The 17,061-nt window shown below is 41.2% G+C and overlaps 1 protein-coding gene across 1 annotated transcript; it reads right to left on the bottom strand.

Annotated features, from left to right (window-relative positions):
• Window positions 1-3: 3 nt before the first annotated feature.
• si:ch211-117c9.5 (sodium- and chloride-dependent creatine transporter 1) lies at window positions 4-15,131 on the bottom strand. Its single transcript, XM_062427994.1, has 14 exons — window positions 15,019-15,131; window positions 13,289-13,591; window positions 9,287-9,418; window positions 8,820-9,156; window positions 8,348-8,480; window positions 6,958-7,092; window positions 6,710-6,813; window positions 4,124-4,248; window positions 3,881-3,993; window positions 2,256-2,396; window positions 1,837-1,939; window positions 1,649-1,749; window positions 1,406-1,576; window positions 4-1,224 (listed from the first exon to the last, which is right to left on the bottom strand). The coding sequence occupies exons 1-14, from the start codon at window positions 15,047-15,049 to the stop codon at window positions 1,096-1,098; spliced, it is 2,058 nt and encodes a 685-aa protein (XP_062283978.1). The 5' UTR covers window positions 15,050-15,131; the 3' UTR covers window positions 4-1,095.
• Between the last annotated feature and the right edge of the window lie 1,930 nt (window positions 15,132-17,061).

Below are 17,061 nucleotides of genomic sequence, written 5' to 3'. Positions count from 1 at the left end.
ACCAGAATACTATCAGTACGTATCTACTGGAGTTATGAATGAAGTAAAAATGAAACCATGGAAATAAAGAGCCATAAAAACACAGTGTCCATCTTTATCTGGTCATTTATTGCTTCTTTCCTGACATTGGCATCAAGTCTCGTCCCCCTCCCCACAACCCTGTCTCCTGCTTTATGCACAATTCAGTCTGAAGTTTCTCTCCTTCTCTTAAGGTGGAAATACTGATCATCATCCCCTCCAAATATTGTTAACACTGATTCACAGATCCTACAATACACTGGATACTTAAGTTAGTTCATAACACACAGTTGGAAGTGATGATGCATTGTCTCTTTTTGATTATTATTATTTTTTACAAATGAAGGTTATTTTTGTACAGTTAATGAAGAGAACACAGTTGGCAGGAAACAATAGCCAAAGGCAATGCTTTATGTAAATGAAGACACCACTGCCACGGTCCAACACGCAGTCCTGACAGACACATGCACACGCCCACACACACACAGATAGACAAGCACACTGACGCACATACATACAGGCAAACATGCATATACACACACACACACACACACACACACACTCAGACCATGGCACATCAGCAGCAGATATGAGGTTTCGTCGGAATCTTTTTAGTTTATGCTCATTCAGCACAAAATAGCATGACGGCTTGGGACGGATGAGGCTGTTGACACCCTGACAGAGAGGCGAGAAAAAGGGAAGGTATCACAACTACACCGGACAACATCGCACTCACAGGACGAGACAGGACTTACAGCACAAAGGCGGGGAGCAGAAAGAGAGGGGAGAGTCAGCGAGGTAGAGTCAGAAAGCAGAGCAGAGGGGTTATAGCCTGTGATGACTACATGGGTGTGGGTGTGTGTTTCAGTTCTTCTCCCATCTAATCTTTGGTCCATTTGTCCAGGGGCTTTTTCATAGCTTTAAAACTTTGGAGTGTGTAACTAATCTGCGCTTTGCTCTCACCAGGCAAGTGTGGTGTGTATGCACTTCTGTTTTTGTAGTGTGTTCCTGTGTGTGTCTGTGTGTGCTGATGTTAAAAGGGCGACCGTGGCTCTGTGTTCTGTAGGGTTCAGCTCATCAGATGACACTTTCAAACAGGAGCGTGTTCTTGGTTCCTGTGGGGGGCAGCAGTTTGGCCTCGCTCTCTGGGGCAAGGTACTCCAGGTGATGTCTCCCCCAAACTGGGGTGGTAAGGTGTTGCCACCGCTACATGGAAGAAGACATGGGAAAAAGTTGATGATTCAGCCCTCTCTAATGAATAATGAGTAACAGACAGGGGAGGCAGGGCAGTATCTACAGAAACACATTCCTACTGACTTATGAATAGTTACAAACAGAAACACATGCACAAGAGAATGTGAACGAGCATGCACGCAGGCATACTGACCTCCCGCAATGATCCTTTGCAGCGCAGTAACTTGAAGAGAACGGTGATTGGGATACAGAGCATGGACGACAGGGCCAATAGCCAGCCAAGCACTTCACCCCACAAGGGGTATGTGTACACTGTGTTGTAGGTCAGGGGCTTGTAGTTCACCACGTGGAACAGGAACACTGCCTATATGCACACAAAAATGTCAGCTGTTGCAACTAGCAGAACATAAAGAAAAACACATAGAGCAGCACTTACCACACAGACAAATGGTGTGATGTAGGACCAGCACCACTTCATGTAGGGTAGGGGCTGATAGCCAATCATACGAGCCACGTCGTCCATGAAACGGTCTGCGCCTGACATAGATTACATAAAAGATGTTGAGAATAATGCATTGGTTCATGTGGCTGTTTGATACTGTGAATGCTGAGCTTGTGTCTTACCATAGACCCATGCAATCACCACACACTCCCAGAAGGCCTGCCACAGCAGAGTGATGCCACTGGCAGAGTAGTAGTCAAACAGCTGGAAGACATACATCCCTCCCTGACAGAACAGAGAGCAGTCAGCATCATTTTGTTAATACTTTTTATGTGACCTATTTAATCCCAGTTCCTTCCTGGCAAAACCCATTAGGCACCCAATCCATGTAGTTTTGAGAACTTTTTAAAAAATGTTATGCTTTCAAAACAGTCCTGAATAAGATCAGGTAAGTGACTGGATTTTCATCTAGTTTCTAAATGGCTTCATACTTATCCTAGTGATTTTTTGAGCAGTAATCTGACCTACAAATGATTGTGTATCCCACCTTATTCTGAATAACCAAATGAAACCTAATAACTCATAGAAATCCTCATTGTACCTCAGTGACCATTGACATGTCGATGAGGAAGCAGATGACACAGCAGATGGCTGCTACCACCTCTCGCCGCAGGGAGCCCATGGCAGACTTAGGGGGTAGCATGTCCATGATTCCTGTGATCAAACCCTCTACGCCTACAAACTGAAAAAAGAGGTACAACGGAGAGAATGAGAGAGGAAAAATGCAAGAATGCAAGAGATAGTGTGGATTTAAGTCTGAAACATACTTCTGATACTGCAAATGTGCAAGAGTGTTCTGCACAAATGTTTGTATTGCTATCTAATTATATATTATATGTACACGTAACGTCAGTGTGTTCACTAGGTGACAGTGTTGGATATACCAAATGAAAATATCCAAAAAATAAACACTAAAAAATGTTTTCCTCCTCCAGAATAACCTGAAAGGATAACAGCTGTGCAGTTATGTGTCACATAATTTCCTAGAAATAGCAGCACATGCATTGCCAATGTGGCAATGGCAGGAAAAAGTGAAAGAAGGATGGAGAAGAAATGAGGGACAGAATGGAAAGTGAGAGTAAATGAATGGACTGGAGAGCAGACAGACACTCTCTGTGTGAATCAGACAGAAGCTCATTGACAAATCTCTGGGCTGTGAAACAATGGATGTAGGCACTGTCTCAAACAGATACACAACCAACAGGCTGCTAAGAAATGCAATGCTAAAACTGGACATGATGAGTCTAGACCATTTGACCCCTTGTGGTCTGTGGTGTAATTGCAAGGGATCCAAGAAATAATTATATATATACATATATATAAAAGATCCTATGGCCTTTTACAGACATACCGTATTTCTGACCAGGTCACTACTCACTTCGACTGCAGAAGCTAACGGGCCTTTATTTCTAATTGCCTGTGTCTGATAACTATAACTGGCTTTATTTCAGTATAATGCCTTGTTTTATGCTGTTAATACAAACTCAACACTTCAAATTAAAAGCTCTCTAGCATTGCAACCATCATTTCTTAACAAGGCTGTAATTGTGAAACATTTGCAGGAACATGCTGTGGAAAACACATTGACCTGAGAAGTTTGGCATACGGTACTTAGCTACAAGGAGAAGAACAAGAACTGTTTTCCACTGTTTTCACAGTAGCATTAGCAACATGGAGAAATGGCTAAAACTAAACAAATGACTATCTGGTCCACAGAATAAGAAAAGCAAAACAGAGAGCAAAAATGCAATATAAAGAGATAAAAAGGATTACATCATATTCATGTTTGTTGTGCAAACATATGCTGTTTTATGCAGTATTAAAATAAAGCAGTGTGGGTTTTCCCTACACTTAGCCTAATGCAATGTCTATTTCTGGCAAACTGTTTTTTTTTTCTTTTTAGGGGAAGAGTTTCTGTACCCAAAAATAGTTGAGAACAACTGGTCTAAACTGTGTCTCACTTGTGTGAGAGAAAGTGAGGGAACGAGAAAGGCAGATTAGCTATCTATACTACATAAAGTGTTAAGAAGTGATATAGAATTAAAAATCACAGCAAAACAAGTGTCACCTTACATTATCATATAGTCTGTCTAAGCTAAATGCTTTCTCTGCTGCTTTTAAAGGTAGATATAAAAAGTCTTGCTCAAGTGTTTCACTAAGTATTACCTGGCTGTCCAGGCCCAGTATGAGCAACATAAAGAAGAAAAGTGCTGCCCAGAGTGGCGCCAGAGGCATCAGAGTAACAGCCTTGGGGTAGGCTATAAAGGCCAGGCCTGGACCTGCACATTAAAAACAGTCAGTCAGAAGCACATCACACAGTATCAACGGCTTACTGTTACTCTTACTGTAATACTCTGGTCTTTGCACTGTGTTTTAGGGAGCCAAATCGTGGAGAAGCTGTATTCTTACCACTCTCAGCTACCTTACTGATGTCCACGCCTTGCTCTGCAGCCATGAAGCCTAGCACAGAGAAAACCACAAAGCCTGCAAAGAAACTGGTTCCACTGTTAATGAGGGCCAGCACAAATGCATCCCTACAGAGAAATACAGAGACAGAAAGAGAGACCGAGAGAAAGGGAGAAAAACAACACAGAGAAGGTCATTTGGAGAAAATTTTGCTTCATAACACTGTAACATGACACTCATGCAAGACGCCCAAGATAAATACTGGCAACAGAAGAGTTGGGCTGGGATGGTAAATATGGGATCAATAGCAATTTCTCTGAAAGCTGCTGTTGTCTTTGTAGTTGGCATATGAAGAGCAAATGAGGCAGTGGCAAGTCTCAAGGTCTTAGGGGGAAAGAGTGAAAGGAAAAGACCTAATGACTACTTGCTGCCTTAATATTTCACAATATAATAGTTCTTGCACGTATTAATAAATGAAAAATTTATGAGATCACATTTTAATTCAAATATAAAGTCCACATTATTATTGTACTGTGTACATAGCAAGGAATGACCTTTTTATCATTACAAGTCTTTCTGGCAACATCAGCCAAGACTCCTTTCTGATATGAAGATTGTGTAAACACCCTGGTATTACACCATGATGGCTATTAAAACACTGTTGCAGCTGCCTTCGGTTACAACCCCCACTCAGTCAACCGTCAATACACTCTATCAATCTGAAAAAAGGCACTCAAAGGAATGCTTCTGTATGTGGATAATCAAAACAAGTGAGTGTGAGTGTTTGGGTTAAGAAAAACAGTCCATATCAACACCACAATAATTAAACAAGACTAAAAGCTTACAGCCACACTAGCAGCCCTGGGATGTTGAAATTCTTATCACGGCCAGAAAATAAAATTGCAAAATTGTTGTATGGATGAAGAACAGCGACAAATGTAGGCGCAAACTTCTAAAATGTTGCATTCATGTTGTGGAGATGTTACATATAAGCATTTGTCTATTGTACAATGGTAATTTTAGGACATTTCAGACACAGCTTTTCAGGTTCAGCTCTACACTGTTAGACCTGGCTCGGCTTTCATCAGTCTAATTTGTATGTCAACCTCAAGTGTACCGCTGCTTTGAGCTAAATGCTGACGGTAGTGTACTATTATTATTAGTGTACTATTATGCACATATTACATACATATACATAATAAGTCCATTATACATAATATGTGTAAGCGTATTAAGTATTGGAGTTAATGTGCTGATTAACATGTAAAATTTAATATTTTGGAATGCAACATTAAGATTTTATATGTAGCATGTAATGCCTGTTTAAACATTAGCTAATGTTAGCAGATTAGCATGCTATGTTAGCATTAGTCAAGTGAATGTATCAAAGTTCATTTCAGTCTGTTCAATGTTTCGAGATATATCACTCCAGGCAAAAGTCTTGCACTGGTGGACTGACATTGTGATCCCTAAAGCTAGCTGTGTTGTTTATGTGCATCTAAGCACAACCTAAGAAAGTAGTCCTGAGTCTTAAATGTACTATACATTGGCAGCCGAGAGCAGTTGAACAACACATCCCTCCAGTTATTCCTGGGCTAGTCTCTGTGTGTGTGTGTGAGAGAAACACAGCTGAGCTGACATACCTCAGAATCTGAACTCATCTTTCAACTTCCAATTAAGGACAAGGCAGGGAAAATGTCAGATGGCAGGATATTTATGATGTTCCCCCTTCTATGGGCATTCCAAATATGCAAGCAGCAAGTGCTGAGATTGACTAAACTTATCCCTATTACTGTGGAGGAGCTACCTACCTCATAAGAGTCTTAATATGTTTACATATCTCTGTCTGTTTTGGGTAAACACATGCAAGCTCATCAACTGGTCTACAAAAACAGCAGTACTGAAGCCAGCTGGAGCTAGAAACAGACAATGAAACCCCAGTTTGTATCTCATTAAGGGTCTAATTGAGCTTCTATTGTACCAATTAATTTCTACAGCCTTTCAGAAACCATACTGGAACGTTTTCCTAAAAACAAAGTAGAGCTTGTTACATATTCAGGGCTTAAGGACACAGCTAAGATTACTCCTGGCAAACTGTTCATATCTATTTTGATCAGGGAGGGAAGTGACTTTACATCTGAAATTTAAGTAGCGTGCAAGGAAGTCTACGGGCCTCTGATCACAATTCCTGGCACACACATGCATTATGTTCAAGACTAACAGCAGACTTTACAGTATGGCCTTCAGAATGCAATGAAGAGAAATGGATTTGACCTTTACTAACATGCTTCTTTATATGCACTTTACACCTGTAGTACTTGGGATGTACGTAATATCTTCTAGTTTCACAAGCTACTTCATCTGACAGTTAGTAAAGAGATACTGAGGTTGCCTTCTCCTTGTCAGCGTGTCCGTAGTGAATGAAAGCCTAATTCTTGTGGATATACATTTTTTTCTGCCTTGTTTGATAGTACTCAACTGTACGGTCACATGCAGCAGTCTGCAGAGTCTGGCTGATGATGTTTGTGTTGATGTTGGCCTCCTTCCAGTTACAGTGGTGTTTGATTTTTATGTTGTGTTTGGACTTACTGGTAACAGTTGTTATGGAAGCGGTTGTAGCTGCCGAGTGCAGTCAGGGCACCCAGCCCGATGGCATATGAGAAGAAAATCTGGGTGCCGGCATCAATCCACACCTACCGCGAAGGGAAGTAACGTTTCAAAATCTGTTAATCTATTTTTCTTAGATATTGATTTACAAACCTGTCACATTTTGTCACTACACTACAACAGACACATTTGCACTGATACTTAAATGCAGGCTTAGGCAAACGTTATACCTGTGCTTCTCCAAGTTTGGACCAGTCTGGTTTCAGGTAGTACACAATCCCATCTAAAGCTCCAGGTAGAGTGACTCCATGGGCCAAAAGGACGACCAGAACCAGGTAGGGGAACAGAGCTGTGAAGTATACAACCTACAGAAAGAAGGAAAAGAGAACTGTGAAGCATACTTCTAGATACAGTGGAATCAATTTTCAGGATATATTTGAGGGTGGGGGGGGGGGTGAGGTTTGAGTGCTATGTGTCAGAACTCACATGAAGTGAAAGTAAAAATCGTCACAGGTTAACCTTTTAAAACATTTAAACTCATCACATTACATGAAGTAAGTACATTTAAAAAAGATGTGGTTATATGATGAATTTAACAGGCTAATTTAACAGTTTAGTGCTTATCAATGTGGTCCATCAGCTATGGTCAAATGTTTCAATGTAACTGCACCTAAATATGTTTTTAGCACTTTGATTAAGCAATTACCTGCTTTGCAAATACTCAAGTCTTAAGTAGAAGCCCATTAGGTCCTTCCTGTAGTAGATGTGTAATGGGCCCTGTCATGTTACTTTGAAGAAAAGGTAGCCTGTAAATGGAAAGCCAGACAATTTGTAAACCTCCTGCAATAGCAGGGGTTTTTGGCAGACCTTTTCAGAAGGTAGTCTTTGTCAAGTTATGCTGAGAAAGCTGCCCCCTGCTACCCAGTAGAAGCATCAAGTCCTAGTTCAATCAGTATGGTAAGAGCAAAGTAGTGAGAAAGCACATATTTGCCTTGATCTAGTGTGAACAAGGGCAGAAAAGCCCCTTTCCATGGGAAAGATGGAAAGTTACTAATCGGCTTACAGCTGGCCGGCTGGCTCAATCTCCTTCATTATTGTCCCTTGCTCTATGAGCTTTGGCTACTCTGGAGATACAAGTATGCAAACACAGACATCTATCTCCATATGCTACAAAATAAGGATACTTTCATTATCCAATGTATCTTTAGATGGAAATCACTGACTGAACAATGCTTATGTAGATAATAGGGATCCAGGGATCAGTGGAAGATTATAGCCTGACTGACGCATTAAACTGAACATATACATTAATACACGTGAGAGAAACAGGAAAAAAAGCAACTACACAAATTAGCATAGACATTCAAAGAATACACGTGTGTGCTTATATTTGTGTTCAGATGCATTTCAGTCTAGACACTGATCCTCTCACTATACAAAAGCTGATTTGGGGTCAAAGGGCAAATTTAAACCTTGGCATGAAACCATGCAAAATATTCATCTGCACTCCATGAACCCTGGCAGCGGCAAGTAACCTTTCATGTACAGTGTGCAAATAAAGCCAATAACAGCGGTATGTGACATAAAGCATCATGAAACAAACAGCAAGAAAACACCTACCTTGCCAGTAGATTTAACTCCCTTCCACATGCAGAAGTAAACAATGATCCAAGTGGCTATGAGACACAGCACCATCTCATAGCTGATGTCACCAGGCTCGTGCAGCCCACCAGACAGACGGAGCACTTTACGTCTAGGAGCAAGAACACAGATATGCTCATTAGAAAAGGGAACAAAAGTTTTCCAAACACGCCTCAACTATAGTCAAATATGTTGATAACTTCAACACACTTTTGTTTTGCGAGTCAAAGGAGGCTTTTTATGTGCTTAGTCAATGCCCGATAATGAAACCTTAAATGTAATTAACTTTGCAACTGACATAAAACTACAGATTAATCAGATTCAGGTCTGCACAACTAGAAACTCTCAGAGTACACAGCACACTGTAAGCATTTTCAAATATATCATTTTTAAGACTGCGGACACCCAGCACAACTTCTCCACAACAATTTCTAGATAAGAGATAACATACTCCCAGAACTCGATGACCGGGGAGCGCATGCCCTCAGCCTCAATGCAGCTGCTGTTGAGGAAAAGCTGGGCTGAGGACAGGTTCAATGGGGACGTGGAGGAGAGGAGGTTGGAGGGAGTGTCAGCAGGTGATTGCAGAGCCGACTGGGCAGCGCTGCGGTTGTGGCAGAAGCGGCGAAAGTCCTGTGTGCAGTTGGGGGTGTTCCATGGGTGTCCACAGGTGGCCCAGGGAAGCGGGTTGATGAAGGAGTGGAAGAGAAAGTAGAGACCCCACACCAGAATCATAATGTAGTAGGTGTTACAGAAGAACACTATTACCATTGAGGCCAAGCCCAGACCTGACAGAGAGAGCAGAGGGCAGAGGAGGAATGAAAGGGTGGATTTTGCAAATCAGAGATGATAAACAAATAATCCTGCTTCAACTGTATTCTAGGTGTGTCAGACACACTAACATCGACTCAGACGTACCTTTAAAGAGGGGTGCGATGTTCCAGGCCGAGACTCCTCCCTGCTTCATGAACTGTCCCAGTGCAATCTCCAGGAAAAAGACTGGGATGCCCCCAATGAATACTATCAGCAAGTAGGGGATGAGGAACACTCCTGCAACACACATATTCACATACTGTATTACACTTGGATTGCCTCGTTCTGGGAAATACTAAATACTGATTGATTAAACATTGATTAGAAGTGAAAAACAACTACCCTAGATCCAGATTAAATAAACAGCAAGGTTTGGATGGCCAGTAGGAACAGAATAATATTTGAGTGGTTTATGGTCCTATTGATTGCATAATAATGACAATAATAGTATCCAAAAAAAAAAAAAAATCAATACATTCCTTGTTGTCACACTTAACCACACATCAACCACAAGTTTGACGCTCTTTACACTTTAATCAACAGTTATTTCAAGATTAAATGAAAATGAAATATATTTTTATATAATATATTTTATGCATCATTAATGGCAGTAATGTCTGCAAATTGACATTTGCTTAGCCGTTCTGAGACTTCATTGTCAGGCTTCTTTGTTAACCATGGGATACTTAGTCATAATTGTCCATATAGTCTGACACTCATGCCACTATAAAAACAGAAAGTAGAGTAAAGTAAAAATTAAACATATTTTGGGGGGGGGATTTAGGATGCGACAAAGGTCTTAAACCTGATATGTTGCAATTACATGGTAAGAGACTTAATTAAACTTCTTGGTCCTCACAACACCCAATAGTTAAGTAATTTCAGTTTGAATCACAGCTGAAAATATAAATAAAAACAGCACAGTTTTCATTTTTTGGTGGCTAAATTACACCTTATAGATGTTATGTCTTGGTGTGTATGGACTGCATTCGTATGCAATAAGAAGTACAGATGAGGTTAATATAAAAAAAAAGGATTAAACATAATACACCACTTTGACAATTATCCTTTATAAGTTTACATTTTGGAGAGTTAAAGGAGAATAGAAACACATAGGGAGACAGCATGAGAAAAATTAATCTAGAGAGAAAATGATCATTATAGTCGTAATAATAATCAACATCTTTAATGTATCTTAAGGAAATAAATATCTGAAATATATCTTAACGAATAACATTATATAAGCTGTTTATATTAAATTAAGCAGTGAGTATTGCTGTTGTAATTATGCACAACAGCATCATTAAGTGTGCCCTGCTCTTGATAGTTATAGTACAACACGTAAACAGTAGAACATATGAGATAAAAGTCATCATGTTTAAAGTTCTTTAGAAAAGGACACAAACTAATCAAGAACTCGACACAACGCCAGCCACAGAGGAGCAAGAAGTAAAAATGGGCTAAAGAGTGAAAGCCAGGGACAAGTACAGACAAGGCAATAGATAAGAGGTGCATTGAAACTACATGGGAGACAACCACATTGTCTCCCATTCCAAAAGTGTTTTGACAATTTTTGGAAAGTATTGTCCTTGAACTTGAAAGCTGTGTAGAGAGGAGAGAGACAGAGGCCTATCAAATGGCCAAAAGAGAATGGACTCCTGTAGGAGTTATTAGTCCTGATAGAGACATCCAGGACTTGTTTCATTTTGATTAGTAGTGTTTGGCCCTGGGCGCAGGGTTTTTGCAGTGTTTCCGATAAATAATCTCCTTTGTGATTCTTATACTGGAGCAGAAGCTGGCTGTAATCAGAAACACACATTAATAAAAAAACAAAAAAAGATATGAAAAAGGCATCATGAGGCATTCGACTCAATGGCCATGATTTGAATAGTAATATAACTGGGTGATGCCACCACAGTGCGCAGAAGGGAAAGAGTCACATGACCGGCTATGACGCAGAGCAGAGAAAGGCAAAGAAGAAAGGAGGGAAAGATGGATAGATCACAGAGGAGGGAGGCAGAAAAACTGGGACAATGCTGTGGTAGAAGAGGCTCAACAAATACAAAAATTACACACTAGGGCATCTACCTGGTTAGCTCTGCAACAGAGCTATTGATTGACAATTTGTGCCTCATTCAGTCCATCATTCTTTATGTCATTCTCTGAGAGCAGAGGGCTGTAGCCTTATAAGGAAACATTCATGAGCACGAGTCTAACAGAGAAAAGGGGTGGGAGAGCCAGAGAGACAGAGAGAGACAAAAAGAGAGAGAGGGAGAGCGGGAGATGCAATAGGAGGCGTGAATGGAATGAGTAGAGAAAATGCTTTACTGACATACTCCAACATACTGGCAAAAAATCATCGAGGAACTGCGGCCTTAATAGGCTTAAGTAAATCCTCTCTGATCATAAATGAACCAGACACATCAGGCCTAGCAGCTGAGTCACAAAAAAAATAAATGAGATTTAAAGAGCATTAATTCCATGCATTTACAGTACATTAAGCTATTGCTGTCTCAAATTCAGTGTAACCTTGTTTCAATCACAAGCAGGTCTGAAAAAGTGCCCCAGCTCTTATCTGATATCTTTGTTGTGTTACAAGGTGTACCCTGCGCTGGTCAAGGACACAAAATGAAGTACTGTAGCGGATGTGGCTGCGCTGATACTAAGAGGAGGAAAGAAGGGACGGGCACACACTCACAGGACGGGTTATTGTGTGACATATCCATATGCCGCCTAATCAGGGAGCGAGTGGGAGAGAGCACCTTTGTATGCTACATGAGTGCTGGGCAGGAGCACAGGGGGTGGACTGTGTGAGGCAAGCCATTGTTATACGATACCAGAAGGTGGGTATCAGAGCTACGGGTCACAAGACACACACACACGAGGGAGAGGGAGGGCTGGGCTAAGACACACACACACACACACACACACACACACACACACACACACACACACACACACACACACACACACACACACATTTTTATTTCAACGAAACACCTCATTAAAAAAAAAGAAAAGTGGGTAGGGCAGGGATAAGAGTAGTAAAGGGCAAAGGCTGAAGTCAGGGCAGGTTACTATTGGACTAGTTGGCACAGATGAAAAGGAGAGGATATAAAACAAGTAACCTCACGTGCTCGGAGGATTGTAGCAGAAAAACTGTAGGGGAACTTGTACTAAGTCTGTTTGTTAAGCGACGGACAGCTAAAAGAAAGTGAAACCACGTGGTGGTGGCGGTGGTTGTGGGGGGGGGGGGGGAGTGTTTAAGCTACGTGCTCACAACCACGTAGTCCCTGCCTTGTCTCTCTATTAAGTCTATGCCAGTATTATGCCTCACCATGCTACCTGTCACTGTTGCCCTACCCTAAATGTAAACAAACCACAACTGTCAGCAGGATCTGAGTTGATTCAACACTGTTGTAATAACTGACCTACATAAAATACTAGAACAATTCTTCTTTTTGGGAAACTTCTTTTTTGAGTAAAAAAAAAAGTATCTTTAATTCAAATCTATGGTTTGTTTTGACTCATTAATGGTATTGTATTGTATTTTTGAGAGTGCCAAAAAAGTCAAGATGTTGTTTGTTTGTTGTTCAGCTCAGAATTTAACACAATCACACCCAAGAAACTAGTTGACAATTTCGGCGCTTGAGGCCCGACCTTCTCTTAGGGGATACTGAACTTTACATACCTCCTCCAGGTGATCCTCAGGGCTGTATACTTGCTTGTTAAGTTTTACACCACCATAACTGGGTGGATTATATACAACAATTTGGCATCATGCTGGGATGAAGTCAAGGACCTTGGTGAATGAGGCACTATATGACTAGTTTTGAATGGCGGGTTCATGCACCAAAAGAACTAATACAAGATGCTCTACTTAAATACAACTACAACCTTTGCTTGCACATAAACATATTATATTCATGTGTAGTTCTTGAAAACATCTGCATTGAGTATAAATCCTAAGTACAGTTAGTACTTTTCTAAATGACCCAATGATATTTTAAAGGGATAATCCTCATGTGTACATTTTAACAATGTTCATTTGTTTGCATGCATAACACCAGACAGCTACATAAACTACACAGTGCCACCGAAGCTCACCTCCTCCATTCTTGTAGCACAGGTAAGGGAACCGCCAAACGTTGCCCAAGCCAACAGCAAAGCCCACGCAGGACATGATGAAGTCCATCTGTCTGGTCCAGGTTTCTCTCTCGACCGGTGGTAAAGCTAAAGCCCCATTTCCAGTTCCAGCTGTAGTCCCGTCCTGGCTCTGCAGTGGGCCAGCCCCTCCACCCTCACCACACCCTGGGCCTGCTCCAGGCACAGGCACCAGAGGGCGAGCTGACCCCCCTCCCTCCTCCTCAGACAGGGTCCCTGCCTCCATCTGGGGGAGACTGATATCACCTGGACAGGAAAAGATGAATCAAGATGGACAACGGTCAGATGAGAGTGAATAGATAAGCAGACGAGGGAAAGAGACTCGGAGGAGAACAAATGGAAAGCAATAAGTGTGCAGGAATCTGAATGTCTCAGTAACACTGATGAAATATACACATTCTTATCACAGACAGATAAACATAATTTTAAAAAAACACTCATGTTCAAAATATCACATTCACAACTTAATTTCATACGTCCGCACTGGAGACACATGAACCACAGTCTCTTGAATGAAAGAGAGGGAGAGAGGGAGAGAGACAGAGACTGCTTGTTTTCCATTCATTGCTGTGAAGCGTCAGTGCAGCCTTGGCCAATTATTACAAATCTCCTCTTAAGATTTAACAAGGAAGATCATCCTACCGTCATACATTCATTAGATTTTTGTAACTACAATTACAATGTTGGTATTTGGGTTAGAATCATGTTGCAATTGTACTGTCATCACTCCGTCAGCTCTCCCCCGACATTCATTCTCTCTGTCTCTGTCTCACAGTCAGAGTGATTAGTGTGCTGCGGCGGTACAACACAGTTGTAGAGAGCTGGTTCAAGGTATATCTCAAGCTCCTCTGTCAGTCAAAAGAAACTGATTTACCCTATTCCTCCACAGTACGAACAAATGTAGACACACAAACACAAATAAATACAATCTGTCACTTCATTAGTGCCATGGTATCAGTGCCAGCTGCCCTGTTCTGGATGCAAAGCAAGGCAGCTGAATCCAGATCAGAGCAGTTTGAGGGGGTGTGTGCACAGAGGAGGGGAAAAAGTGGGGAAGGTAAAGGATGCCAGTGGCTATGGTGCCACGTATTACGAGGATACCTGTGGTTTTGAATAATTTGACAAATGTGAGCAATAACTGTGAGCATTATGGGTTTATTTCAGGTTCTCCAGCACAGATCAATGCTTAGTTTAAGTAAATTAAGACATTTCTTTTCTATTCTTGGGAATAAATAGGCTCCATCTCAAGAGGATATAAATGAATACACCTAATTTTACAAGAAGCAAAAGCCAGAAATAAAGCTAAATGGTTCTTTCATGATACTAACATAAAACTTGACATGTATTTGATTGGTGAATAAGTACCATCTTTATTCACTGACACCTGCCACTACAGTTCAGCTCAATGTTTACCTGTTAAATAGCTTTAATCCAATAAAATAACCTTTGATGTAAAGTGTATATTTAGATATCCTTAGATGTATGTATGAGATGTCATTAGAAATATATATAAGAGCAGGTAAGCGCTGCTCTTATCCTGAAAATACTGATATCAAAGTGGTGTCTGGTTTCATTCACCAGCATGTGGTTGCTTTAGCTAGTAGTGGATGAATGATAGCAGTGGTGAATAATAAAGCATTGTGAAGCGGTGGGAGGCTATGCACCATACTCACCGTGACTGTTCTCCTCCAGCTCAGGTGACATACTGTTGGACGGCGGCACAAAAATATTCTTTATTTTGTTAAAAAAGCAAGCTGGCTGTTGCTCTAGCCAGAGGCTGCTCAAGTTTTATAAATGTGCCTAGCTAACGAGGCACCCAGCGGGCTCAGGGAGGCAGACACAGAGATGTAGCAGCCACGGTATACAGTGCTCCAGTTGGCTTTTTGGGGGATTTTCTGAGTTTGTTATTTCGCCTTCTTGAAATTAAAATAAAAACGCAGTTTTTGTGATTATCACACGTTGGAACCCCTCAGCTCAGCCAAGAGATGGAAATGTCTCACAAAGCGCCGCGGTCAGTTCAGCCGTTGACAGAGGAGATTCAAAAGCAGTCAACGAAGCACTTGAAGGTAAGCCTGAAGAATCTCATGGATAACAGTTAAATGAAAATGATACTGCGCCTTGAGGTGAAGATTTCTTTTGTTTAAAACAGCCGAGTCAGAAGTCCGTGAACCTGTACGTGGTGCCGACAGACGAAGAATGTGATCTGCTGCTCTACGGTCCGTTAGCCGTGACGGTCGCTCCCCCCGCCTCCTCCCGCCGCCGTCCGACGTGATTGGCTGAAGGGAGCCCAGTGCAGTGCGCACAGCATCAGCAGCACCACTGTGACAGAATGAGAGGAGTCACAAGGATGGGTTTATTACACTGCAGACGTCCTTGACCTGAAATCACACAAGGAACTGCAAAATAAAATACCCAAAGCGATGTCTGATGGCGTTTGGCTCTGCTTAAGGAACTGGCTTTTACGCAAGGCTGCATTAAGAGCCGCTGGGTACTGAAGCTCATGCCCCCCCCCCCCAAACAACTCTTATTTTATTCTGATTGGATAACGCTGCTGTCGGGTGGAAACCTTGAAACTCCATATTTAAACTCACATTTAACTAACATATTTTGTTTTAATCATACAAGGTTATGACAGAGATCATAATTATTAACATCAAGAGAATGGGTCAAGCCCTGTGTTGTATTTCTGTAGAGCACGACAACCCCCCCCCCCACACACACACCCCAAAAAAACAACAAACAAACAAAAGACATAACAAAATAAAAAAAACGCACTTTTTTTCTCCCATCATTGAGGGTCCCTCTCAGTTTAAGGGCCCCTGGGCACTTGCCCAGATTGCCCGTATAATAGATCTGGTCATGGTATTATGTCTCAATTCGATCTTGGGGACCAGGGATCACCAGGTGCACTGTGAAGGCTCCAAGAGGACACACCAACAAATTTACAGTTGTATACCAAAATCTTAAGACTTTAAAAAATGTTTTTTTTGTTTTGTTTTGTTTTTTTAAATGATTGTTCTATTCTTCCTTCATCTCCCAACTTTCAGTGGGGCTATTGTACTCTCACAAGAATGTTTAGGAATTTTGGTACCCACATGATTAGTCTTGGATCTGTAGACTCTATCCTCGCCACCCTCCACTACCCTTACCTTACCAGTATACTGGTTACAGCACTGTGGCTGTAGGGAAATTATAAAACAGAGATGAGATAAGCAAATTTAACAAAGTAGTATATTGTTTTGAGGAGTGTGTACTTTACAAGACTTCCCATTTTTATGATACTACTTCTACATACATTTTAAAGGGATACTGTATTGTTTTCCTCCACCACATTTATCTGACAGCTGTATTTAATTTACATTATATTTTACAAACTGCATCAGCTTCTAAAATACATTGATTTTCAACAAATTAAACCAAGATGATATAAAGTACCACATGCAACATTAAAATGCTGCACGCATGATGTTAAGTAACAATGATCAGTTATTCATCTATCCACATTTTTAATGCTGCACTTTTACTACTTTCAATGGTGGCATTGTTACCCTTGCTTAAAGAAATTAAAGAACTTAAAAATGATAAAAACTTACACAAGGATGTTTTTGAGAGTTTGTGTCTGCACTGGGGTCTTTGACAGAGACGTGTTTGTGAAGTTAGAGTGGCATGCTGGTTTACAGTCAGTGTCCATCCAGAATGTGCAGATGCCATCACCA

Source organism: Scomber scombrus, chromosome 10 (genome assembly GCF_963691925.1).
Source record: "Scomber scombrus chromosome 10, fScoSco1.1, whole genome shotgun sequence".
In the NCBI taxonomy this organism is placed as follows: Eukaryota; Metazoa; Chordata; class Actinopteri; order Scombriformes; family Scombridae; genus Scomber; species Scomber scombrus.
Note: the sequence above shows the minus strand (reverse complement) of the source record. Positions and strands in the feature narration are given on the sequence as shown.